This window comes from Lampetra planeri, chromosome 7, assembly GCF_965212315.1.
Source record: "Lampetra planeri chromosome 7, kcLamPlan1.2.h2, whole genome shotgun sequence".
NCBI classification, from domain to species: Eukaryota; Metazoa; Chordata; class Hyperoartia; order Petromyzontiformes; family Petromyzontidae; genus Lampetra; species Lampetra planeri.
Window position 1 is genome coordinate 13,627,337 of NC_136113.1, and position 27,663 is coordinate 13,654,999.

The 27,663-nt window shown below is 45.9% G+C and overlaps 1 protein-coding gene across 1 annotated transcript in view; it reads left to right on the forward strand.

Moving 5' to 3' along the window:
- Positions 1-19,678, forward strand: part of LOC144720020 (uncharacterized) — a 31,814-nt gene extending 12,136 nt beyond the window's left edge. The window contains exons 10-23 of the mRNA XM_078596437.1: positions 67-154; positions 1,527-1,665; positions 3,998-4,188; positions 7,172-7,325; positions 8,782-8,963; positions 10,825-10,969; positions 11,429-11,607; positions 12,551-12,701; positions 13,249-13,415; positions 15,277-15,330; positions 15,535-15,703; positions 16,889-17,163; positions 17,476-17,621; positions 19,112-19,678. Coding sequence (XP_078452563.1) covers positions 67-154; positions 1,527-1,665; positions 3,998-4,188; positions 7,172-7,325; positions 8,782-8,963; positions 10,825-10,969; positions 11,429-11,607; positions 12,551-12,701; positions 13,249-13,415; positions 15,277-15,330; positions 15,535-15,703; positions 16,889-17,163; positions 17,476-17,621; positions 19,112-19,276 — 2,205 coding nt within the window. The 3' untranslated portion in view covers positions 19,277-19,678. The remainder of the gene's footprint in view (positions 1-66; positions 155-1,526; positions 1,666-3,997; positions 4,189-7,171; positions 7,326-8,781; positions 8,964-10,824; positions 10,970-11,428; positions 11,608-12,550; positions 12,702-13,248; positions 13,416-15,276; positions 15,331-15,534; positions 15,704-16,888; positions 17,164-17,475; positions 17,622-19,111) is intronic.
- Positions 19,679-27,663: the final 7,985 nt, after the last annotated feature.

The window sequence follows — 27,663 nt, forward strand, 5'->3', positions numbered from 1 at the left end:
GTTGTTGTTTTGCGGATTGTTTGTAATAACTGCAGGGCGCTTGTTCATTGCACCTTCTGCATGCAGGTACTGTTTGAGGCAACCAGTAGTGTAATCGAGACTCTGGCTGGGATTGACAACGTGGAGTTGGATCCAGAAGCCTGCCCGAGTGACGGTAATACAAATCATCTGCATTGATTCAACATGATATTTCATCTTCAGGTGTGACTGTGTGACCTCATCACCAACTGTTGCTTAACTGCCCCCCCATCACCCGGTCTCTGTAGACCACTTTAGCATACAACGGATTAACGGTTGGAGTGTAATGAGTGGTGACGATCATGATGTTAATATTGCGTTTGGCAATATGTTCACGAGCCAATAAGCCAATGTCGAGGTCTGCTAGCCACGAGAGGGCTTGAGGAGAGAGGGTTTGTGTATTTTTTGCTGTTATTCCTCCACTGAAGGAGCACAGACTATGGTGGTTTACTATATGGTCCATAGTTTTGGTTGCATGGCCACAATCGCACTGTGGCTGGTCTTTAATGACCCATTTATGAATGAGATGTGCACATCAGCCTGTTGATGTTCCGATGCAGTCGATGGTTAAAGCAGTGCCTTTGAGGAATGTCGAAGTCAAGAACTGCGATGTTTGGGTCTCAAATGAGGAATTTGTTCTGCACGTCCACGTTGTTTCAACTCTCTGGCATTCTTCTCGGCGAGATTCTGGGCCAGAAAGAAATTGGAGAGCGTAGTTAAGGCGATGTGAATGAGGCTACATCAGGGATCTGCATCGTGAGGTCCTCTGCTATTTATAATAGGTCTTTACACGTAAACAATTGAGGGGAGGGGGGGGGTGTCATATTTATAGTTGCCGAGCACAGGCCAAATTTCCGAATACGTCTAGCGTCCAGCAACAAACTGCACTATCACAGACGTACCGTAATAGGCGTGAACACGTTTAATTTAGCAAGGTTTTAAGAGCTTAGGATAATTGATGACGATCGATCAGATGGAATTCCAAATTGGAGCAGTGCGAGGGAAGAAATAGAAGTGAAGTAACCTGAAGTGTGGTGAGTGAGTGGGTGAGTGGGTTGGTGAATGAGAGTTGTTGGGACCTACAGTGTTGTTGTAAAACACGGTATGGATATTAAACTGTCATTCTGGTGAGACCTCAACATGTGTGGAGGAATCAAGGATAGAAGTTCATGAGAACGGTGACCATTATAGTGGTTGTAATATAGTGACAGGTAAGTGACAGAATGACGATGAGACGGCGTAGTAGCGACAGAAGAGTGATGAGGATGCGACTGACCATAGGAATTCGTAAGCGCTGGATTAGTGCTTACTGATTATATTGAATTCTATCAGAGCACCATGTATCTTTTGGCTGGTCCTTGTACGTATGATGATAAACCTCATTATCATCGTCATGAGGATGGTTGGCTTTGTTTCATGTCACTATAAGCGGCGAGTGAAACTTAGCACGTGAGCTAGTGCTGGATGCATGATTCCTCATGCTCTGTTCTCCCCTGTCTCCACATCAGATGTGTGTTACGAGGTGGTCAATGCTGACGATGGTGTCATCATGGCCAATCCTTCTGATGGCAATGTGACCTCATCGTGCATCTTGGAAATAACGGTCTCCACGGGAAAAATCATTCAGCTTCAACTGAACCCAAATCTGTAAGTGAACGGTGCCATAGAGAAGGGGTCACTTGGTCAGGAGCCTCAATCTCTGGAGCGACTCATCATGTACATTTCATAAACCTGAGGCAGAACTTATAGATGCTGTCTTGAAGTGTTATGTCCAAGTGTCTCTCTCAGATGTGTTTACATTCACCGTCAGAAAACTTGTCAAATTCTGGGTTCAAGCACTGAGTTGTCAGCAAACAGTTGCCCCCTTCTCTCTGGCTTCCTCTCTCATCACATCCAACCCTGTTTTCCATAGCACGACATAATCATGAGCGTCATTGTGTACATAATCTGTCGCTTCACATAAACACATTTAAAGCAGTATTCACACAATCAGCCACACAGCCTTCTGATGACATGCTGAACGTTGAAACTCGTGCAGCGTTTGCTTGTCTTGAACCAATGTTGCTGAAGTTATGCACTCCCAGAAGGTTGTATGTGTAAATAAGTATAACCCGTAAAAACAAAGTTTTTCACTATAAATCCTTTATATGCGTGGCGGCTAGAGTCCTCTCGTCCTCTGGCTTGAGATGGTTGCCACCTATGGGTCAGATGATTGCATTGCACTATTAAGCAATTGGTAATTAAATATAATTTATTTTTGTCTTAAAAAGTGTAAAATTTTGGAAAAAAATTTTCACGAACATTAATTGTCACGCACAACGAGTCTGTGTGGAAAATGTCAGCTCGATTGGATCACGGGAAGTGGGTTAAAAAACGACCGAAAGATTTGCACGGTCCTAAGCAAGCAAGCGAACTTAATATAAAGGATTTAAAAAAGGGGTTCTATTTGTGAAGGAGGCATATCGTCCGTTTTTTTTTTCGTCTGTTATAAATAGCAGTGGACTTCATGCGTGCGGATCCCTGCTGTAGTCTCATTGACATCAACCCTAACGACTCGCTCTGATTTCTCCAGTCCTCCCTCCCTCCACAGACCCCAATAATAGATGTCTTTGGGTTAGATCGCTTTCTCCACATTCTGAAAGAATTGTGACACAAATGGCTGAACACAGCCAGTTCAGAAATCTTAGCAAATCTGCTCCCTCCCTCTACTGTGAATTCCCCCCCGCCCCCTTTAGCGTGACATGGGACTGCCACTGCTATTAAACTTGTGCTTTGACTCTCAGATATATGACTTTCTTCGGCCCATGCAGCTCTTGATAACCCATGATTAAAACACACTCGTTGTGACGATATTATTTTTACCATGACGTATTTGTTATTCATGTGCTTGTGAGACTGTGCATGTTCTGCCATCATGAATCATGTTTTACAACAGCCATTTCCTGTTACACATGAATACATATATATAATGCAATTAAATTAAGATTTTAAGTTGTATAATTAATTGTGACCTTCTTAACCATTGTTCGTGCTGATCATTTACATTTTTAGCTGTCCTTTATTAAGGATTTTATAGCTATGCCTCTACATATGTACAAAAACTAGTCATGTGCATCTTCAGCACACCATCCTCACAATGATCTGCCTCTCTCTGTCTCATTGTTTGTATCTATCTCTATCTCTGTGTTTGGATTTATGTATTTCTGTGGCCACTGTGCTTGTCATTGTCTGTGCCTCTGTGCATTTGCAAATCTCTGTGTCTTTCTGTGTTTGTAATTGTCCGTGTCTCTGTGTGTCTGTCTGCCTCTGCAATTCTCTGTGTCTCGGTGTTGGTCTCTAGGTCTCATATTTGCCTCATCTACACAGAGCTCCATGAAGCATTGGGTCTTTTTCAACGGTTTTACTTAACTTGACTCCTATGTGTGTCGTGGTCAAATCTTGTAACCAAAATTTAGTCGACTTCCTGTTGTCCAATGAATTCCAAATGTTGCACACGTACTCATATCCGGTGACAATGCATGCCTGTATCAAAATCGGCATCAATTAATCAAGTAATTGGCTCTTTTTAAGCAATTAACATCTTGTATGGACAGCTTATTAATAAAATATTAATTTGGGTAGGTCAAAAACGCCGCGGTCCCTAAACTTTGGAATCGCCTCGCCCAAGAAGCAGGCGCCACGTGTCTCTTGTCATCAAGATGTCGTTCACTTCCCATTGTCCAATCGAGTTATTTATGTTTTAGTGTACTTTAAAATGAAACCGTTGTTTTAATAACTGTTTTAAAGGAGTGTACTTTGTATATAGACCTGGATGTAAACACTCAATACACATCAGTTTGCTTAAATGTGTCCCTGCATAATTAAAAGTGGCTCCATATTACAGTGACTAATAATGATTAGCCAATACAAACACTGCTGAATGTCTTGCTTGTTATTATACGGACTGTGCTGTCGTACATTAATGATGTTTTTCTTTCAGGATCTATAACTCGTACTGTGCATCTATTTACAACGTTAAAAATGGGTCGTTGAGCCAAATTAATCCGTCCTATTATAACTCAAATCCATATCAGTATTACTCTTCGGAAAATCAGCTCATCGTCAGATTTAACAAAGGGTGCTCAAATCATTCAAGTTATATTATTGGGAACTTCACTGCTATAAACCCAAGTAAGTACTTGAGTGTCAGATGTTTGTGAATACAGTATATATAAATATTTCATCGGCAAAAAAACATCAGCATGCATTGGTATGTCAAGATGGCATCTCCATGCTGCACACAAAGGGTTTCCACCTGTCTGGTTTGACTCCTACAATCCGGGGAATTGACATCTGTGCTCGGGTAGCAGGAATTTACTTTGTACTGAAATCTAATACTGGTGTAGTGCATTCAACTGAGTCGCAGACGTAGCCTTGGAGGCAACACATTTATTTAACTCCAACACACGGGGTAACTTCCCCTTCACGGAATAACAACCTATGGTGGTGACCACCAGGCTAACTACACTAATTACTACACTACTAACTACACTAGTTACAACGTAACTGCTACTACGGACCAGGACCGACAGCTCGGGTCCAGGTCCACGTGTTTGAGACTCGTTGAACGTAGAACGTAGACGAAGGTTTCTTCCAGGATGAACAACTACCCTGGTCCCTCTCGGGACCTGGCTTATCTTCTCTGCGGCGTGGCTGGCTCCACTCTTGGCCACGACCACCTGCCAGAATCCTCGGGAAGGATCTGGATCCCAACCACGTGACCTCCCCTAGCCCCCACTTGGGGCCCCTTTGTAGACTTAACTGGTCACGTGTCCTCTTGGGTCAACCAGAGTGCCATGGCCTTTAGTAACCTCATTCCTACGGCCAGCACTCCCACACCTTGTCCTGTAGAGCTGGCACTGCACGCCAAGCGTGTTGCTATCTAGCGTGATCAATCAGCACTCACCGGGCCCCTCTAGGGCTGGTACTACACCCACACCACGTGGTGTCCGTGATGTCATTAGACCGCACGCCGTGTCTCTCTAGGGCCGGCACTGCACAGTGACATCCAGCGATGTCACCACATCGGTACTGTGAACTTTGTGATAATTTATTGCATAGTGATTATAAACGTTGGCCGAAAAGGTGGCAACCCTATGCACAGCTCAAAAGAGTTGAGATTATGGTATTTCTTGAATTAGGTTATTTTGCCAATAGGCTGGTGCCAAATTGTCCCCACAGTGCAGGGATGAGGCTGCTCAACATTAAGCCCCTCCAGCGCTAATGACAACAGTAGGCATTGGGTGGGCCTATGAGTGGTGTTCAGAGGACATTGGGCGCAACAAACTTGACATGGAGCTGGTTTAATTGTCAATTTATAATTGCAATCTGGTGGAAATTGCAATAATAGGGCATCACCAGACGAGAGTGCGGTCTAGTGATGAAACGAGGACGGATTTCTCAGTCAACCTAGGTCTATGAAAACTATGCAGAAGGTATGGACTAAAGTTCAACAAAATACCACCTCATCTTGGTACAAATCAATTCCTGTCACCCTGAACACAGATGCCAGTTCATAGACTGTCCAAAAAGGTTACACCAGACCAGTTTTTTTTTATGGGGAGCAGTAGCATTGATTGCCTGCACAAACGAAGCTACTGCATTGATCACGTTCACCTATTCAGTCAAACCACCTGCATGTGTTGTCTGGAACTAGGGAGCTGCCACCTAAATTTTAAATGAAAATCTTTTTTCAATGTCAAGCATGATAAATGTGCGTGTGCTCATGTGAATGCAACTGAATATGGAATATAAATGGGATCGCACACCGATATACAACAACAGCCACTTTCTTGGTTCTTTCGGTAAAGTCACATAGAAGGGAAGTAATAAAATAAAACATAATAAAACAATTCTCACGACGTTTCGGCTGCAACGCAAGCAGCCGTCAGGTGAAAACCAGGTCTGTCGAGGCGACAGCGTCTGAATGAAACAGCACACGTGCTTGGAGCATATATATAAGCTGGGTTGGAAGGGGGGAAAAAGGGCGCCTTGACAAAAGAATATGCATATCAAGAGGAATTTAGCATATTTATGGGAAATGCAGGTATGTGATTAGTACTACTTATGCCCGTGCATTATGCAGGATTAGCAGCATCAAAGGGAGGGGATATGGGAAATGCAGGTATGTGATTAGTACTACTTATGCCCGTGCATTATGCAGGATTAGCAGCATCAAAGGGAGGGGATATGGGAAATGCAGGTATGTGATTAGTACTACTTATGCCCGTGCATTATGCAGGATTAGCAGCATCAAAGGGAGGGGATATGGGAAATGCAGGTATGTGATTAGTACTACTTATGCCCGTGCATTATGCAGGATTAGCAGCATCAAAGGGAGGGGATAGGGGTAGCATTAAGTAGTGCTAATCACATACCTGCATTTCCCATAAATATGCATATTCTTTTGTCAAGGCGCCCTTTTTCCCCCCTTCCAACCCAGCTTATATATATGCTCCAAGCACGTGTGCTGTTTCATTCAGACGCTGTCGCCTCGACAGACCTGGTTTTCATCTGAGGACGGCTGCTTGCGTTGTAGCCGAAACGTCGTGAGAATAGTTTTATTATGTTTTATTTTTATTATTTTATTACTTGCCTTCTACGTGACTTTACCGAAAGAACCAAGAAGATGAATCCCTGCAGTCATGAAAGCTTTAAATCGAAATTTAACAGCCACTTTGCTCTTATTTTATTTTTGAGTTCTGTTTTATTTCACCTGCGTAATGAAAAATGGCAAAACAACCCCAATAACCGACAGCAGTGTAATGACATAGGGGCTGTAATGTTTTTATTTTATTTGTTATTTATTGGTGATATTTACAATCATGGAAATTCCACGTGTTTAATGTTGGAGGCCACATTTTTCATAGGACACCACTGATGTTTTTCCCAGAAAGTGGTACTGATTTTATTGACCCCAGATGGATGATGGACGACTATACCACTACCAGGATGTGAACACGCAACTTTATGATTAAGTGCTATTCAAAGTGCCCTTCCTTGCAATTAACACAGCTTACATAAATATATGTGCGTAGCAACAGTTCAATATCGTAGCCTTTGAACATTGAAGACTTGTCTATATCCTGCCTGAAACATATTTCCTCCTAATTAGATGAGATATTGGGATGTGGAGGGATTTTGAACAACACCTATGGATGGATATCTTCCCCAAACTACCCAAATGACTACAGCTACAATCTGCATTGCGAGTGGAGATTCGAGGCACCAGATGATGCAGAAATTTACGTGACTTTCTACATAACTGAGTAAGTACTGGTGGATCATGGTTACATCATTCAAAGAAATTCAGGAGTGTGCAAAGCATGCATTGATATGCACGCAATGATATTTTTATTTCTTTAATCAAAATGTCTTCCTGGAAGAAAAAAAACCTGAGATGGAACGTTTTATATGACAGAGGTAACTAGGATACACATTGCATCTGAATCAGTCAAAACTATTTTAATTTCTAAATTGTTGATTACTTCTGCCATATAAAACTTGGCCAAGATTAATTTGATCCCTAACAAAGTGTTTCTCGTGACAATGCTCTGAAACCCGTGTGACATCATTCCAGTCAGACAGCTGTGGAATCCAAGTTGACTCAGACCACTAAGCAAATCATTAATCACGAGATAATTTTAGCCAATCACAGAACCAAGTCACCTCATCAATACCAACTAAATAATAATAATGAAGTCCTTTATAAACAGGTGAGAGTACATACTGGATCGATATACAAGTCTAAATACACATTGAAAAATGCAACATTGCCCGATGGCAAATCGCCCGATGATGCTGGATGTAATTATCAGCGAAATGTATTCAAATTGTAAATGTTGTGGATTTACTCTCCCAACACACCGATGGGCTGAAGTAGTAACTAATACAGGGAGGAACAATGTTCCACACTGCCCACCAGGGATTATTTAGCTATCTGTCTGACTGTATGTCTGTCGTGCATAAATAAATATATAATACACACAGCTCTTTGATTGGTGGAGACCTTACAAACAGCTCTTTGATTGGTGGAGACCTACTGCCGGGTACGGAGAGGGGAGGTGCCTAAGGGAGGAGGGTCAGGGGAGGGGCCTAAGGAAGGGGGGAGTCAGGAGAGGGGCCTGAGGGGGGGATCAGAGGAGGGGCCTAAGGGAGGGGGGGGTCAGGGGAGGGGCCTAAGGATATGGGGGGTGGTCAGGGGAGGGGCCTAAGGGAAGGGGGGGGGGGTAAGGGGAGGTGCTTAAGCACGGGGGAGGGGCCGATAGTTAAGGGAGCTGGCTACCTGGCTGGCTGCCTGGCTACCTCAAGTCAAGTTATCTTGTACACAGGTAGGAACAACAGGTTCCACACTCCCCACCAGGGATTATTTGTCTGTCTGTCTGTCGGCCACGAATGCGCTGTCCAACCAAGTTCCTACCTGCCCACTCCGAAGGAACGTGTTTGGCACGTTGTTTACGCGACAAACCTTACTGGCCGTGTCGGGTGGTGGAGGGTTACGACACATTTATACTTACGCGATCTAACACAAAACCTTTGTGAATAATATTGGTCGCTAAAGCCGACGTGTTAAATTGGTTTTCGTGTTTAGGCTGTTTTTAAAGCAGCACTGTTTCTGGCTGTCCACATTCCAATATTTCAAGACAGCTGTTTCAAGCACTTAGTGGCATTGTGTTGAAAGTCACTAATTACCTGTATATGATGATAACCCTATTTTACCCACAGCATTGAGGAATCCGATGGATGCACCGCAGACAGTCTCCAGATTTACAATGAAAGCGCCACGGTGCCCGACAGGCTTTGCGGGACTTATGTATACAAGAGAGTCACATTGACTGCACCAGCGAGGATTGTGTTCACGTCTGACGGGCAAAACGAAGGTCGTGGGTTTGAAATGTACTACAGAGGTATGGTCCAAGTTCCTGTGCGTACAATCACGCAGGCATTACTGCAGAGACATGTGAAAGTGCAGCATAGGGTAGGAAGTTGATGTCCCCTTCTCATTATTCGTAAATGTGTATGTGTGCTGGCCACAAACGGCCCTTGTATGCCATGCCAGCAGCACTTACCTCCGAGATCATGCAGGCCAAATGGGGTAGAGTTGGGTGAAGTTTTGTCTCTGTGCATACATGTCCACTTCTGAAACGTGTGTAATGTGCACCGTGCCATGGTCCCAGAAACGTAGGTTCCACTCACAGACATTGCACATCAGCGGCAGGTGGTATCCGAACCTATACATGGGTACTTGGTGCAGTGTGTAATATTAGCATTTGGACGACACACCATCTGAGAGAGACGGGGAGTGTAATTCTGTCGTGACCCATACACATTTCCTCTATTTTATGCAGCTGAGAGCCTATTGAGACGAACTGTCCCTTTGCATGGGAGACCTGTGTGACAATTCAATACTATGCAACATGTGAACAAATGGCAAATACATCTGATATTATAATAATATCAACCTTTTCCACAATGTTAAACACAAAACACATTCCTGCGGAGAGAGCTGGTAGGAACGTTCGGTTGCTCGGCGTAATGTATTCCGCAAATATGGCCGACTGTGAGGGCGGGCACAAGCCGGCGTGAGTAGGTTAAACGTTGAGTTTTATAAGGGCACCACGGGGTGACCAGCCCCACCCCTCCCACCCCCCACCCAGCCCCACCCTCCCCACCCAGCCCCTCCCCACCCTCCCCTCTCCACCCAGCCCCACCCCTCTCATTTTTGGATGCACGACGGACGGACACAATAATCCCCTGTGGGCTGGTGTAACAAGAAGGTTCCTACCAGTATAACAATACATTGACAATCATGCAGAATACATTCGGCAAAATACAACTGAATTTTCTGCAAGATATATGTTTTTCTTGATGGGTACTCCTGGGAAGTAATTCAATGGTATTCAGAGGAATTCAGTAGTTATCACTTTTAGGGAGTTCATTCACCTTACAGCAATCTGAGGAATTGAAAGTGATGGGTTTTTTTATTCAGGAAAATTACATTGTGGCATTTTATTCATCGTAATACAATACAACTGCAGACTATTTAGCACAATAATGAGGAAAGTGTAACCATTGAAAAAGTAACCGTTTTTGACGGTTGTGGCGCATGAGGCAAAGATGACGCTACATGATGACACGTACCAGGACGTTGCTCGCATATAATCGATGGGCCCAGGTAAGATGGGATATGTCCATCTATGATATGATTTTAAAATGGTGCTCGTGCAGCTTATTGCAAATGGTAGAACTGACGAGCAGTGCCAGAGCTGATTGGCTAAATTGACAACATTATTTCATCAAAGGTAATGTTTTTTTTTTATATAAACTGCACAGACTTTCAAATTACACCTCATCGAAATTACTGGAATTATTCAAACATAAATTATCCACATAGTAATTCGTTAAAAAACAATTACAGTTCAGACAGTGATCCAGGTTTTATTTCTGGTCATGCATAGCACTAGTGAGCACCCGGCTAGGTAGTAGAATACACTGTTCTAGAATTAGTAGGTTCTCACTAACATTGCTTGTTTCATCAAAATCATTCAGATACATGTGATATGTGTGTATGTACATGTCACATGTGACATTGTGTAATATAAGCATGATTAATGTGGACGTTCAGTGTATATGTATGATCATTGGATTCCTCCGGTCAAAATAAAGATTCTGATACGTACGTTGAAAGAAGCAAATAGCTTGTCTCAACCATATATGGAACTAGATTCATAGTCTTGTCGAATTATGTTTTGTTCTCTTCGTCATCAGTTTCCGTGCCATGTGGGGGGAACATGTCTGGGTGGCAAGGTTCAATTTCGACCCCGTATAATGGTGGTGTGTACAACCAGTACTGTGTCTGGACAATAGACACGCCACCCAACACCATCATCAAGCTTTCCTTCCAACAATTCAGGTAATAATTGTATAACATTCCTTGTAAAGATGTTGTGTGTGTGTGTTTTTAAAGATTATTGCAAAGTTTTGCTTAAGATTTCAAGTTGTGGCGGGTGAATTAGGTAGCTTGAGTGCCCAGAGAAAACTCACATTGTGGGATATAAACAAAGTTGTTATTGACTTTCGATTTAAAGCTTTCGTGACTGCAGGGATTCATCTTCTTGGTTCTTTGGGTAAAGTCACGTAGAAGATAAATAATAAAATAATAAAAATAAAACATAATAAAATAATTCTCACGACGTTTCGGCCACAACGCAAGCAGCCGTCCTCAGGTGAAGAACAGGTCTGTCGGAAAGACAGCGTCGTTATTTTATTATGTTTTATTTATGTTATTTTATTATTTCCCTTTTACGTGACTTTACCGAAAGAACCAAGAAGGTTGTTGTTATTGACTCTTCTTTCTTGTTGTTGTCTGCAGCATATCATACGAGTACAAGATTGACATTTACGATGGAGCAACTCAGGAGGCTCCTTACCTTGGCCGATTCAGTGGATACATTGTTCCACCTCCAGTTCTGTCCACGGGGAATTCTCTCTACCTCTATTTTTACAGCCCGAGTAGCTACTCCTATCCAACATTCAATATCTTCTATGAAGGTACGACTAAGGCAATACTTTTGCTGAACCTATTGAACTATGGTTAAATCGAGCGTGAAGTATGGGACCAAGTACAGATCCTTTTATATAGAAGAGCTCTGCAATGATTACATCGTGGATAATTTTCTCAGAAGCTGATGCGACATAATCTACTTCAGTAGCTGTCTCTTTCGTGGGTTTCCCACAATATAAATACTAGAAAGCAACACATACATGGTGCCTTGCCTGTTCTTCAGCTGTCTGGGAAAATGACAAGGATATATCTATATGTCCTCAACAGACTATATCTTGTTTGGTTATCTGGTTGTTGTTTCCGGAGAGTTTAAGCTCATGTTTGAGTGTATTTTGTGAGGACTCAAACGACTAGGAGAGTCTCGTTTAGTGAGAATGACCTTGGTCACCAAAATAAGCAATAGCATGAACAAAATACAACAATCATAATAGAGGTTTTTTTTAGGTTAGATCGCGTAAATATATAAATGTGTCGTTAAAACCCGCCACCACCCGACAGCCAACTAGGAAGGTTTGTCACGTAAACAGAACGTGGCCAATTCGTCACTAGTACAGTACACCGGTGTGTTGGAGAGCCAAGCCACACCGGTGTGCTGTACTAGTGACGAATTGGCACGTTCTGGAATTCAATCGTGCAAACGATTGTTAAATGATTAGCATGTAGCAGGCCACTCTTTTAAGAATATGCTAAAGAAAAGTGTTTTGGTTTTGTCATCTTCCATGGCCATTTCATGCCACAATGTGAAGTTATGCTCTCTGTATGACACCTGCAAAGCCACATTGGGAGTTGGGGCAACATTTGTAACAACATTTTTTACTTATGTTAGTATCTTTTTTTAAAGTTAAAAGTCGGAGTGTGATTCTAATAACATGATGGTTGACTAAGCACATGCTCACTGTTTTCATATCACCCGCTGTGTGGATAAAACAGCGATGAAGATCGAAACGGTTGCCGTGCTGCAGTCTCCCGGGAGAATCTCGTCCGGTGGCGTGACCCCGTTCTACAACGACACCTTGTTCTTCGTGTGGGAAGTGAACGCCGGCCCAGGCCTCAACGTCAAACTCAATTTCTCATCGCTTAGGTGAGGCATACATTCTGCATGAGACGCACATTTATGCGGGTGTTGACTTTCCTATCCCCTTTTCATCAACCAGCTCTGACCAGCATGGAGAAGTATGGCCAAACAGCCCCCATGACCAACGTGGTTAGGCCTTCGTCCAGGAGTGGATTGACAAAGGGCTGTACATTTGTGAATTTCAGCACTTGAGAAAAATGTGGCCAACAGTATAAGAAGGATTAACAGTATTGGGGAGGTTGTCGTGTGGTGTAGCGGTTCGTGCCCTGCGCTACGAACTTGGCGACCCAGGTTCGATTCCCGCTCACGGGCAGCACCAGTGACGATTATCTGGACCGGTCCTAGGCATCCCCTAGGTCGACTCAGCCTCAAATGAGTGCCTGGTGCAGTGTGTAAACATCGTCGCCGGGGAGACAAAGGCGGCCGGGCGTGGTGTTGGCCACCTCGTGTGCTGTGCCGGCCTTCAAAGGTGATCGCTAACAGCACTTGCCCCAACAGTCTGTTAAGGCTACACAGGGGATCTTTGTCTTTGTCTTTTTGTGTGTGTGTTTAGACTGGAGGACGACCCCCTGTGTCTCAATGAGAGCCTCACCGTCTATGACGGGTGGAGGTCTCCAAACACCAGCCTTGGCTCCTTCTGTGGGTCCAAGCTGCCCCCATCCGTGCGATCGACATCTTCTAGCCTCCAGCTGCTCCTCCGCCTCCGAAACAATCAGCCCTGTGCGTGGGAAGCCCAGCCAATGTTGTCATCTTCTAACTTCTTCTCTACCTCATGTATTTTCATCTCATCCCATTACTCATTTTCCGCCACATCTCACCTCCTCCTTTGTCTCACCTCTCCTTCCACATCGCTGCAAACCAACTCGTAGCCTTTTGACTTTGAGTCACGCATGCTGATATAGCACCACCTGGGTAAGCTAGTTTTCAAGTATAAAATAATACGCAGTCAATTAGTAGGCTACACCATGGAAGCGAATGCCTGTTGTACCACTTTCTAAGATAGATATCGCATGCTGGTTCAGTTTGTCAATTTTTTTCGTGTAAATCCCAACCTTTTGTTTAGAAAAATGTCTGTGCTTATTGAGACTGAGAATGTGGATGTAAAAAAAAATCATCTCACTTTACGTTCCTGCCTGCTGTCTGTATGTTAATGCTTTGCTGACTCTTTCTGTTCCCCCTCCTCCATGCGCACAGCCTCGGCTTCACTCGTTCCCTCTCCTCGCCCCCCTTCACTGGAATCAACTGCCCTTTCCACCTTCCGCTCTTCTCTTAAAACTCAATTATAATTTTCTCGTGCCCACCCCTCCTTCCCTATCCCGATCTCCCCATGGTCGCTCACCCATCATCGATCCACTCATCTCATTACCATCTTCCTTTATTCCACGCATCGTCACGACCACCTCATTTTACATATATCCCATCCACTCATCTTGTTTCATCATGGGAGTATGCTTCTCCTGTCTACCTCTGCTTTGTAGACTTGGAGAAGGCATATGACCGTGTTCCCCACAATGTCTTGTGGGAGGTGCTGCGGGAGTATGATGTACCGGGGCCGCTTTTGTGCGTTAACCGGTCCCTCTATTCCCAGAGTGAGAGGTGTGTCTGTATTCTTGGTGTTAAATCAACGTCGTTCACTGTGGGTGTTGGACTAGGCCAAGGGTGCGTCTTGTCTCCACTCCTGTTTGTGATTGTCATGGACAGGATTTCAAGGCGCAGCCGAGGTATGGAGAGTATCCAGTACAGGGGCAATGGAGGTGACGTCGCTGCTTTTTCAGACGACGTTGTCCTCTTTGCCTCGCCAGTCTGTGATCTCCAGAGTGCACTTGAACGATTTGATGCCGAGTGCGAAGCGACTGGGATGAAGATTAGCACCTCCAAATTTGAGGTCATGGTTCACTCCCAGCAGATGGTAGAGTGTGCTCTCCAGGTGAGGGGGAAGAGCTGCCCTTAGTGGAGGAGTTGAAGTACCTCAGGGTCTCTTTCATGAGTGATGGTAGGTAGGAGTAGGAGATCGGGCGGTGGATCGGTGCGGCATCCGCAATGATGCGGGTGCTGTACCATTCCGTGGAAGTGAAGCGGGAGCTGAGTTCTCTAACAAAGCTCTCGGTTTACAGGTCTATCTGCATTCCCACCCTCACATATGGTCATGAGCTTTGGGTAATGACCGAAAGGATGAGATCGCGGGTACAAAAAGCCAAAATGAGGTTTCTTTGCAAGGTTGCTGGGTAATCCGGGAGAGCCTTCGAGTCGAGCCGCTGCTCTTCCGGATCGAGAGGAGCCAGTTGAGGTGGTTTGGGCATCTGGTAAGGAGGACCCCCAGTAGACTCCCCCTGGAACTCTACCCGAAAACCGAAGACCCCGGGACTGGCCCAGGACACGCCGGTGGGACTTTGTCGCCCGGCTGGCCTTGGAACGCCTGGGAATTCCTCAGAAAGAGCTTGAGTCCGTTGCCAGGGAAAGGGAAGTCTGGACAGCTCTGCTCAACATGCTGCCGCCACAAACCCCCTCCATGACAAGCGGATTGATAAAGGAAAGAATGATGCTTCTTAGTCATGTTAAAGCTACCTATTTTTTGTTGCAGGGAAAGGGTTCGACCTGAGCTTTCTTGAAACTTCGCAGGTGCCATCTATGAAAGGTCAGTGGTGAATTCATTACCAAGATGGAAAATATAACGCTATTGCAATATGATGTTAAGTTATCGATTAGACACAACTGAGGTTGAATGGCAGTGAATGACGGTGAAAATGTGAACAATTTATGAGTTTGGCAGAATTACGATTCTCATGACACTCGTCCCTTGGAGCTCATTTGCTGTCTCGTTCTCCCTGCGCGTGCCCAGGATGTGGCGTCCAATACTCTGCGGGTGGTAGGGACCGCATTGTTGGGGGGACGCCCGCCACGAGTGGCAAGTGGCCCTGGCAGGCAAGCCTCCGCAATTACGGGAGCCACGTGTGTGGCGCCAGTCTCATCTCCGAGCGCTGGCTCGTGGCGGCTGCTCACTGCTTCATGTGAGTTGTCTCGGCCTTGCTGTGCGCTGCGTTGCACCACTATCCGAGTAGATAACCTCGCATTCAATAAACCTTCAGAGCCAGGGTGAACATCTGACTCCAAACGTATAACATGAATTGAACGAGGTAAAACTGATGGAAAAACACAGCACAAAATACAGCATCTGTTAATACTGAATAGCTATACAAGAGAATAAGCTACTGTGTTAAATAAGGGCACATCGTGTAATCACCATACTGCAGCCTAAATGTACAGCACTGCACATAACTCTGAACTGTGGATGAGATATTTCGTCATCCTTGCTCTCAAGATCGCAATAAGGTTACATGGGTACAAGTCTGACTCGACTTATTCAATTACAAGTAATATTCCCAATAATGCAAGTGGCAGGCTTCGTTGTTAGCTAGGCCTCATATGTATCATAACAATTTAACAGCATTATAAAGGCATTTACCGCATTATAACGGCCATTCTAACATTATAACAACATTCCCAGTATTATAAGAACATAAACGAACTTACAGACAATGCTTCTTAAAGTCCCACAATGAACCTGTCTTCACTGAGACGCTATTTGTGCCTCCATTTTGTTCTCTGTGTAATGGCTGACACCCTGTCGCGTGGCTTAGAGAATGTCAAATCGTAACTTCCTGGTCACGTGACCAAACTCAACATCAATACAGGAAATTCCTGTGTACGCACACACCCACACCTGCCGTGAGGCAGAACATGAGTCCTGCTGCATCGTCGGGGCAGGGCTTCTTTCGTTGTCGAAAAAAATTACAGGAAGCATTGAGACATTTGCTAAATAAATGCACAACATGGACCCCCAAAGCGTTATGGAACCACAGAGCCATTTCTCACTGTCGGTGAATGTCAAAACTGAAATATCGACACATTTATATTTACGCGATCTAACCCAAAAAAAACCTTTGTTATGGATGATATTGGTTGCGAAATCCTACGTGTTAAACCAAAACTGAAACAAGTTCCTTTAAATTAAATTGAAACATAACTGAAAATATTTTTAATTTTAAGCTGCTGAAGTTAAGGAGTTATTTGTAAGGAATTATATTGGGACCAGGTTGAGATAATTAACTTTGCTACACTTGGCGGCTCGCGACAGAACTCTGCATCGGGCCGCGTCCACATCACCACGTGTCAATGTGGCGTCCCCCTGACAGGTACAGCAGCAACGTCTACGAGTGGCAGGTGTACCTGGGCATCACGTACATCTACGACAGCGCTAACGCAGTGATAGTGAACGTGGCTCAGATCATCACTCACGAGCGTTTCAACATCAGCACCATTGACTACGACATTGCCCTGGTGCGGCTGAGTGACCCCGTCTCTTTCAACCACCGCGTCTCACCGATCTGCCTGCCACCGAGCACCAGCCATTTCCCACAGCCCGGCAAGACCTGCTTCATCTCGGGCTGGGGACGGACATCATTGGCCGGTGAGGCAAGCAAGGCCTGGTTTGACTGGTTTAGAGATGTGTATGCAGGTCGAGTTTTTTTGGTCCTATAGGTTAAACTTCGAGAGTGTAGGTCTGATTAACAAAAAGCCCTGGTGCTTATTGGTGCCTCTTGGAATTGGGCGTTCTTATTGGCAACGTTAGGTCGCTGAGGGCGTGGACAAGGTACTGGTTGGCTTGTTGCATCGCAGGACCATGAAGGATGGCCTTCATTCAGCAGTGGATTAATCATGGCTGATGATGGAAGGTTGTGGGATATCTTGTATCTCATTGCCTGTGACTCGTCTGTTGCAGAGAGTGGCATACACTATGACCTCCTGGAAGCTCCCATGCAGATCTTCAGCCATGAAGCCTGCTCGTCGAACCTGATGAACGGGGACTTAATCACGACACGCATGATCTGCATCGGACACCCTGCCGGTGCAATAAGCTCCTGCCAGGTATGAATGTCACAGCAGCCAATAAGGCACTGATTCAAATGTTTCTTCTTGAGGTGCCTTTGTTATTAACATTGGTTTTCCAAAAGTGTTCCATGCTGCCCTTTGTTTGTTGGTTTATATCTTTTTTGATCTCAGACTGCTTTCAATAATTGGTCTTTAGTACACATACTCTGATGCTTTTCCAGTTGTGCTCCTCCTACAGACTTGCTTCGTGAACTGTTGCAGGACTTTTGTTTTGCTCGCATTTATCGAGCTAAACTTTGTGGCCTTTATTTTTCTTCTATCACTTCCCATAGTTTATTCACATTAAAATGCTCTGATGACCATTTTCAAAACAAATGCTGACAAGCATGCAAATAAAAACGGAGAGATCGGTGCTCGATATTACGTTACGCAACAAAAGAAAACATAAGCAGATGAAAAACACAAGTGTGACTCTCACTAAAAAGTAAGCGGTCTTGGACGTCACTAGAAGTGGTAATTTCCAGTGGTCGAGACTAATGACAGAGTGGAAGCCAAAGGAGGGAACACGCCCTAGAGGGGCCGTCCACCACAGGAACCGAGTTGTTAAGATTGTTACATCGCAGGGAGAGGGTGATGTCTTCGTACACGGTTGATGATGATGGGCAATGAAAAGACAGCGTCGTGCATTATTTTTGACAGCCCGTTAGACATAATATAGGTTGTGGTTATATACGAATTTTGTCGACAAGCAAAACTAAGGAAATCACGGTAGATTGCAGATCAGTGATGGTTAAACGTAAAACCTTGAGGTCTCTGGTTATTTCCTATAGGTGAGGAAATTCAATAATATCATTAACTGTATGTGCGGAATGGAAGATGTTCACACCAAATCAAACATTATTTTCCAACAATGTATTTGTAATGGTGCAGGAGCACAAATAAAAACAACATCGACACATTCGTCAATAACACTACCTTAACAGAATGTATAATATTTTGATTTAAAGCTTTCGTGACTGCAGGGATTCATCTTCTTGGTTCTTTCGGTAAAGTCACGTAGAAGGGAAGTAATAAAAATAAAACATAATAAAATAATTCTCGAAACGTCGTGAGAATTATTTTATTATGTTTTATTTTTATTATTTTATTACTTCCCTTCTACGTGACTTTACCGAAAGAACCAAGAAGAAGAATGTATAATAGGTGACATTTCAGGCAATGGCCCTTATTCATATATGAAAGAACATTTGAGGTCCGTTTAGATGATTACAGTATATTGAGAAGTCCTAAAATACTATTTTAAAATTCGTGGGTGTGTGATTCACACACCGAGTGTCCACGGAGGTGTCTCTTTGGTACAAACGACTCGGGCCACAGAGTATGGTACAACCCATCTCAGTGCAGGACAATGAACAAACGCTCCTCAAAAAAGTCAACAAGCGCCAATGGGTACTGAGACGCGCGGGCATTTACTCCGTGACGTTTTGCGATATATCGACGCCCGATCGCTGTCTCTGCGGCTGCAGGGAGACTCGGGGGGCCCCCTCGCCTGCCAGGGCACAGACAAGGCCTGGTATCTGAGCGGTGTCACCAGCTGGGCCTTTGACTGCGCCCTCCCCATGAAACCCTCCGTCTACACCAAGACCAGCAAGTTCCTGCCGTGGATCAAGCGGTACACAGACCTGCCCTGAGGACGGATGAACGATGCACGCGGGCGGTAGTTCTACAATGTTCATTGCTCGTCAGGGCCACCAGATGGTGCTCTAGACGAGTGGTTTGCCGCTTGCGTTTGAATTTAATTTTAACAAGCCCCAAAGTTACTGTACGTGATATCTCAGCAAAGTTCGAAAAACGTCATGTTTTGAGGCTCAAAGCTAATAATTGCTAACTTGACTTTGTGTTTCCCAATCTGAAATCAGTTTCTTTTCGTACATCATTGGGTTAAGGAAAATAAGCGAAATTATTCGATCAGGGAAGTATATTTTACTTTGATTTAGGGAAAATAGATCTTTTTTTTTGACAGATATGTTTTAACTGTCTTGGGTGTATTTGTCATAACTGGAAAAGGAAATAAATATGTTGCTTTGCATGTTTACTGTTGTATTTATTTTCTGTTCAAGTACTGATATGTCATTCATTTGTGTTCTCATGGTTGCACCGGTTTCACCTCCAGCTACTTAACACCAGGCCCGCAATTAAACATACACAACGTTTTAGGCAGGCATGATTATTGTGGTATAACGAAAGTTCCCCCCTTGTTGGGGTAAGTTCTGTTAGCGAGCACCGATGAATACCAGCATGACACACGAGGGGGTGGGTGGCCAGCACCAATGCCCAACCTCCTTTATCTCCGTAGTGGCGATGTTTACACACCACACCAGGTACTCATTGAAGGCTGAGTCGACCTAGGGAAGGCCCAGGACCAATTCAGATAATAGTCGCTGCTGTCGGCCGTGAGCGGGAATCGAACTCGAGTCCCCGGGTTCGTAGCGCTGCGCGCCAACCGCTATACCACCGTTCCCCCACATACTGTCACAGCAGCACGGCGATTGCACAACATGGAAAGAGCTGGGGAGCAGAAACTGAAAAGGAAATAGTTGACACGGGGATGCGTGCAGAGAAGCAGAGGAGAGCAAGGGGGGATGGGGGGGGGGACTCAGGAGAGAGAGTTTGTGAGAGGAGCAGTAGGGACGGGGAAGAGGAGTTGTGGAGGAGCCAAGGAGAGACGTTGAGGATAGGATCTGGGGCCAGCTGACCACGTGGGTTGCCGCCATAATTCACGTTGACGAGCATTCGCAGCAATTCAAATGGAGCGGTGCCGCATAATTGCTTGAGGCCGACCTAAATGATCGGCTTGGCCAAATGGGAGCATGGGAGGAAACCGGAGAACTCGCAAGAAACTCTTGCAGAATTTTGGAAGAAAAAAAATTCCCGGAATCAAACCCAGGGCGTTCTGCCCGTGAGGTCCATTCGTCCAGCGTTATCCTCGTAATTTGCTGGCGGACCTTCATGGTCTGCTCCCGGCACAGAATCGGAGGGAAACGCGGCAGAAAATGTTTCAGAAGGTGCAAGAACCCGTAAAGCACGCGCATTTATTCCCTGGCGTCGGCATTGCGGAGTTTGCGGAGTTTGCGCAGTTTGTGGAGTTTGCACAGTTTGCTGAGTTTGCGCAGTTTGTGGAGTTTGCGCAGTTTGCGGAGTTTGCGCATATTGTGGAGTTTGCGCAGTTTGTGGAGTTTGCACAGTTTGTGGAGTTTGCGCAGTTTGTGGAGTTTGCGCAGTTTGCGGAGTTTGCGGAGTTTGCGCAGTTTGTGGAGTTTGCGCAGTTTGCGGAGTTGGTGGAAGGACCCCCACTAGAGGGAGCTCTAGAAGGTGCTTGCCAGACGTCTTGGGAGAAGTGGCAGATGCCGGCGATGCAGGTTGCGGAAGGTGAGCGAGGAGCGAGGCTGAGTGAATATGTGCTGAACGCATTAATTTTAAAAAGCAGGCCGTCGGTCTCAATGAGTTGTGGCATGGTTACAAATAAAGGGTGAGGACCACCGCTACTTCTAACGGTGGGAAGGGGAACGGTGGCGCAGTGGTTAGCGCACCCAGCGACCTGAATTTTGATTCCAGGCCACGACCTACATGAGTGGCAAGTGATATCTCAACCAGTCTTCCCCCCCGCCCCCTGCTATTCTTTCACCACCCCTCACTCACCAGCGCGATGGAGTATGGTCAAGCGAGCCACCGCGATCGACACGGAGATATAGCGATAAGATCAGATCGTGTGCAGCAGCGAGATGGAATCAGTGGGCTGGAGGAATATGATGAAGCTCTTTTGCAAATATGTCCATGAGTCGTGGCGTCGGCGTGGGGAGGCCTTCATCCAGCAGTGGGTAGACCATGGCTGATGATAATGATGACGTTTCAGTGACTACTCTCATGACGATAAGATACGAGCTGCGTTATGTCCAGTTCTCTCGTTTCCTCGCAACATGATGCCAAACACTCGCCTACTGGAACGCGCCAAACATCCCAATGCAGGACCCTCTTGAGAACGCGTGTTGAGGCTCACGCCGAGGCTGTACTGGTTAAATAAAAAAAACTATTGCAATACAATAAGAGTGAAAAAACACTAACAATACAGAGTACTAATGGTAAAGACAGTTCGCGATTAAACTTTTACCCAGACAGGAAGCAGCTCACAATCCGGTGGCGAGATGTTAACTACCTCGCCTGGGAGGTCGTGAGTTCGATCCCGACCCTGACGTCTGTATATTTGGAGTGTTGCGTGTCCTCCCCATGGTCGCGTGGATTTTTCTCCAGCGTCCTCCGGTTTTTACATCCACATTTAGAAACATGCATTTCGAGTATAGATAAGCACAGATGCCCCACGTGAGAAGCTCCTTCGTTGGGCTGTCAAATGTGAGCAGTTTGCTTCTGAAAAGAGCTGTATAGCCTAACCTTGAAAAAACAAATCGATTAATAGGTAAATCGGTTCGGTATCTGATTTCAAATCCTGTAGTTGGGAGTTGATTCAGCCCATCATCCCTCCAGGGTTGATGCAGTTTAGTCCCAACTTTGTGGGGAAGTCAACAGTGGTTGTCTGACTCGCCCGCCACAGTAATGTGGAATGGTCCAAGACTGGCTGTATAAGCACAGATGCCTCAATGCAAGACATCACTTTGACTTTGTAAATAATGTAGCACCACCAGAGCGCTATGGCAGTGCGCTTTTAATAATAAAAGATTGCTTTGTTATTAACCACGATAACAACAAAAGTATAAACAAACAGAGCAAACAATCAAGGAGTGAAAAGTATAAAACAAAACTGTGTAGAATATTGCCAGAGTTGCGTTTTTTTCTGTAGGCTCAGCCATTCATGGATCTACAATGCCTGCGGGTCACATGTCAACATATTATGATGATTATAATGACGACAATAGTTTAGATGTATACGGTTGACTTTTTTATAGTGACAAACCACTCTAAAATACAACTTGTAAAGTGAAGGGAACACTACCTTGATTTATGGTTAAACATTTTAATAAAAACACATACACATAAATGCAAACGTGTTCGGACAAATCTCTTCTGTAAAAACTCAATTTTTTGTAACTTTTTGGGAAAATAAGAAAGCTTGTACAACCGGCTCTAGATTTGTACTTTCGTCCGACCTGCCGTCTGAGATAAGAGGCCCTTGCAGGTTCGGTCCTGCCTGTCTGTCCCAGCCAGCGATAGCACTACCTCGCCCGATCCCTGACAGCATCCTTAACCACCATGCACGCGAGCCAGGGGTTGGCGGATAACAGAGACGGGAGGCGTCATCAAATCCACCCGCAGCGGGCAAGTACAGCAAGTAGGTGGAAATGAGTACGCGTGGAGTTTGAGTGTGCCGTAATTATCGTCGACGTCATTACCATCATAATGAGCTCTGCTCTATCCACTACTGGATGAGAAAGCCTCTCTCTCTCTTTCTCTCTACGCCATCGCCATCCCTCACAATCCTGCGAATGAGTTTGATCTCACGGTGCCATCTGTCATCCTCTGAAATCATCGACATCGCAGGAGAGTGAGAGATGGCTTGGAGGGAGGCCCTCAGTGGATATATCGTGGTTATGATTGTTCTGCCGTGACAAGAGGCTCTGAGCAAAGGTAGTCACAATGCGACTGCGAATAAAAAAAACAATTTCAAACACGCGGTTACAACGTATTGCCATGGCGTGCGTGACCCTACTCCGTTATCACGCCCTGCCCGACCTCGATTCGCTTCGCTGCAGGTGGGGGTGGAGGGGCCGAGCGGGTGAGTGGCAGTGCCCAATCAGCGCGCTGCGGGGACGGAGATCTGCGTGGTCCCAGTTCGAGCCCCTGATGGGGTTCGCTGCCGTCGATGGTAGCAATACTAATAATAATACCCATAGTGCCGCAACATGGCAAGGCCATTACAACCACTGTGCCACTACTCCCCCACACTTCGCGACGCGGCACACGCTCGTGAACCATCTCCTTGGGAGGCATGGGGTTGGTGGGTCACGCAGATATTTGCCAAACTGCTAAACTCGCTGGGCAGCGAGATAGCCAGGAGATGGCAGTACAGCAAGTGGGTTCATCGTAAAGCCAGTTGAACACGTAGGCTTGCGCGACCAAATATTATCCATAATAGATGCTTTTTTGGGTTAGATCGCGTAAATATGAATGTGTCGTTAAACCCACCACCACCCGACACAGCCAATTAGTAATGTTACTAACCGGTAATGGACACCCATTGTGATGTACATGCATACATGACCCCCCTCTGACCGTCGCATCTGTGTGGCTCACATGTGTCAACATCACATTTGTCCCTCAATTTAAGAACGAAACTGGAGGATTTCTCCACAAATCTGGCTGTCGCCTGATGATGCTCTTTGTAATTACTGCCGATACGTCATACTCGGTGTGCTGTACCAGTCACGAATTGACGTCTTTTTTTGTTTACGTGACAAACCTTCACTAATTGGCTGTGTCGGGTGGTGGCGGGTTTAACGACACATTTATATTTACGCGATCTAACCCCCCAAAAATACCTGTATTATGGAGCGCAGTGAAACCCGTCTGTGTGGCTCTTGTTTGGATGCTTTCCCCTCCCTTGCATCGTGAGTTTGCTCCTGCTACTTCGATTTCCTTTCGTACAAAGCAAAGTCCCGTCTTACCGGGAGTTGACCAAACTATACACACGTAGTAATAATAATAATAGGGGATTTCCCCTTTTTTCTGGCAACAAAACTGAAACCTTTTTACAAGGATTCATGTCTGCATTAACCACAATACTTGCAGTCAAAATGCAAAAAATAACTATGATAATATATGTATTGTCCTTGAAACTGATTGGTCCACACACGTACACATACATGTAAATATCGTCTCGAGACGACGCCTCTATGTATACTTGTTTTGTACTTACAGCGCTTCGTCACGCCAGCCGCTCATTGCGGTTCTGGATCCAGCGGCGGACCTGGTTAATACTGCCGGGTCTATCAACCAGAAACAAAAAACGATCGTACAAGTGGGGGGGGGGGGGGACACCCAACAAAAGGTGGTGGCAGTCATCCAATCCAAGTACTAACCAAGACTTACAAATCCCTGCTTGGCTTCCGAGACCCCTTAAGATCGAGCACTTTGGAGGCGATCTTGTGATAAGAGATAAGAGCTGCTGATGGGAGGGGGTGGTGGGCGGTTTCGCGTTGTGGTTTTTTTTTGGAGCGGTGCACCGTAAGAGAGGCCCCTTCCAACATCACCCTTGTTGTCAAGTCCGCAAGGCGTGCCGGGACTTATCCCTGCCTCCCCGTCGCCTTCCCTCGGGGTAACCGCACGCCCATCGGCACCCAGGAGCCCCCCCACCACGAACACCGCCCTCACCATCCCCGCAACCGCGGCACGCGACCCAAACCTCCTCCAGGCTTTCGTCGGGATGATAATAAAAAAATATAAAACAACTTTGGTAGGGGAGCGGTGGCGCGGTGGTGAGCGCACCGCGCTCTGAACAGCGCTACTTAGAAGGGGAATAATACAATAATAAAAATAATAAACAATATTTTTATTCCCATTTTATTATTTCCCTTCTACGTGACTTTACCGTAAGAACCAATAATATGAATCCCTGCAGTTACGAAAGCTTTAAATCTAAATTCATCTAACCTAGCTCACTTCAAGAAACGCTTATCAACCTTAATAATACTAAATACCCCCCCTCATACCCCGCTATGTTACAGGTGTGCACCATCATCTGCTATGGTCTTGTTCTGGTTATGATGGCTTAAGAACACGCTCAGAATCTGTGTCTCGTGATCTCTGTGCGTTGTTGTGGGAGGCATCGAACACCCGTTGCTGGAATACCGCTCGCCACCAGCTGTGTCCACCCTCTCTTCGACTCTCGTGATCGCTCTCCCTTCTCTGTCAACCCCTCTCTCCCTTCTCATCTTACTTTACATTGCAATGCCTTTGACCAAATCGATACCGCCAGATATCGGCAGCCAAGCAGGTATCGAGCCTGCTTGAGTGCTCGGATGGAGAGCGCCCCGACCCGAGTTCGATTCCCGCTCGCGGCCAACACCCGTGGCGATTATTTGAACCGGTCCTGGGTCTCCCCTAGATCGACTCGGCTTCTAATGAGTACCCGCTGCGGTGGAGATCGTCGTTACACGGGAGACGCACGCGGTATCATCAGAGGTGCTGGCCACCCCCCGTGTGCCATGACGGCCTTCGTAGGCGCTGCTATAGCAAACAGTACTTGCCCCAACAGTCGGTCAAGGCTATACGGGCGGGCTGCAGTCTCGTTATCTTCTGGAACGCGGGCGCGGGTTTCCTAGAAAGGCTCCTCTCAGCTCCCTCCTCCTCCTCCTGCTGCTGCTCGCGTGAGAGCTGCTCGGAGAGGTAGCGTCTGGGAATGTGCAGGAGACAGGAGGAACGTGAGCAGGAGGGGGAGGAAGGAGGAGGAGGGACGGGGGAGGGGGGCGGGGGGGGGTGATGCGGCGGTGACGGCGCGCAGAGAGACAGGGACCGGGTCGGGGATATGGGAGGACGCATTCCCCCCCGCTCGTGAATCGTCGTCGTCGTCTTCTTCTTATTGTTGTTGTCGTCTTCGTGTGATTGCTATCTTCTTGTTATCTTCTTGTTATTGTTAGCGGCACGGTTGCTGAGCCACAGGTCCAAAGGGGTCCCAGCGACCAGCAAGACACGAGTTGCGTGAACTCGGGAAAGAGACGATGGGAGGGAATTCCAAAAGAAAGCAGAAAAGAAGCGTATGTTTTTATTATTTTGTATGGACAGCGGTGGCGTATTCGTATATTTCTGGGGAGATAAAGACGGCCGATTGTAGATTTCCATCGATTCCAACATCGATGGAAATCTGTGACATTTAAAACCTAAAACGGAAGAAAAATCTGGCCCCCACTCGAGCGGTGGAGATTCTAGTTTTGAGGGCGGTGGGTGGCGAACACCATCGCTCGGCCGCCTTTGTCTCCCCGGTGGAAATGTTTACGCGTAGCAGCAGGTAATCATTTGAGGCTGAGTCGACCGAGGGGAGGCCCAGGACCGGTTCAGACAATCGTCACTGGGTGTTGGCCGTGAGCGGGAATCGACCTCAGGTCGCAGGGTTCGTATACTAACGCCGCCACCGACAGACACCGATACACAGACGACAGATACAGACACAGACAACACACACATTCTTCGGCTCTTTCAGTAAAGTCACGTTAATAGGTTCAAAGAAAATAACAAAAAACTACGACGTTTCGATCGCAACACAAGCGTTCGTCATCAGGAACGCTTGTGTTGCGATCGAAATGCCGTAGTTTTTTTGTTATTTTCTTTGAACCTATCTACGTGTCTTTACCGAAAGACCCGAATAATATGAATTCCTGCAGTCACGAAAGCTTTAAGTCACGATTCAACACACACACATAGACAGACAGACACCGAGACGCACAGACACAGACCCAGTCCCCGTCTCGCCTGGAACTCTCCAGTTGTATCCAGCGCCGGCACGCGGCAGGAAACGGACATCAGCGATGTTGATGAGATTTGACGCGCACCGCAAACACCTCGCAGTGTAACTCTCTGGACCATTCTCGTGGACAAGCCCTTCCCCACACCCGCGTCGTCTGGACCCTGGCTGGGTCTCTCACCTGTCGGTTGACCGAGCGGCGCGACTTTCTTTTCTCTTTGTTTCTGAATTGTAATCCGCAAGCTGCACCCCACGCGCCCGTCTTGTGCGTCTTGTGCGCCGCAGAAATGGTACCGCGTAGACGAGGTGCGTGATGTCGATGATACACGTTGCAAATGCATCTCGATGCAAATTACAAATGCGATGAAAGTACATACAGGGTGTCCACAATGGTGGAGCCAGGATTTTCAGGTAGAGGGGGGCAACCCCTCCAGCAATGAAAAATTGATAGAGGAGTTTACACTATGGGAACCTCATTTGCCAGTAAAAATATGATGATTGGTTCTTTACCCTTCTATCTGGCAACAAAACTGACACTTTTTTACAAGGAGTCATGTTTGAATAGACCGCAATACCTGCAGTCATAATACAAACAAAAGAACATAACTCTGA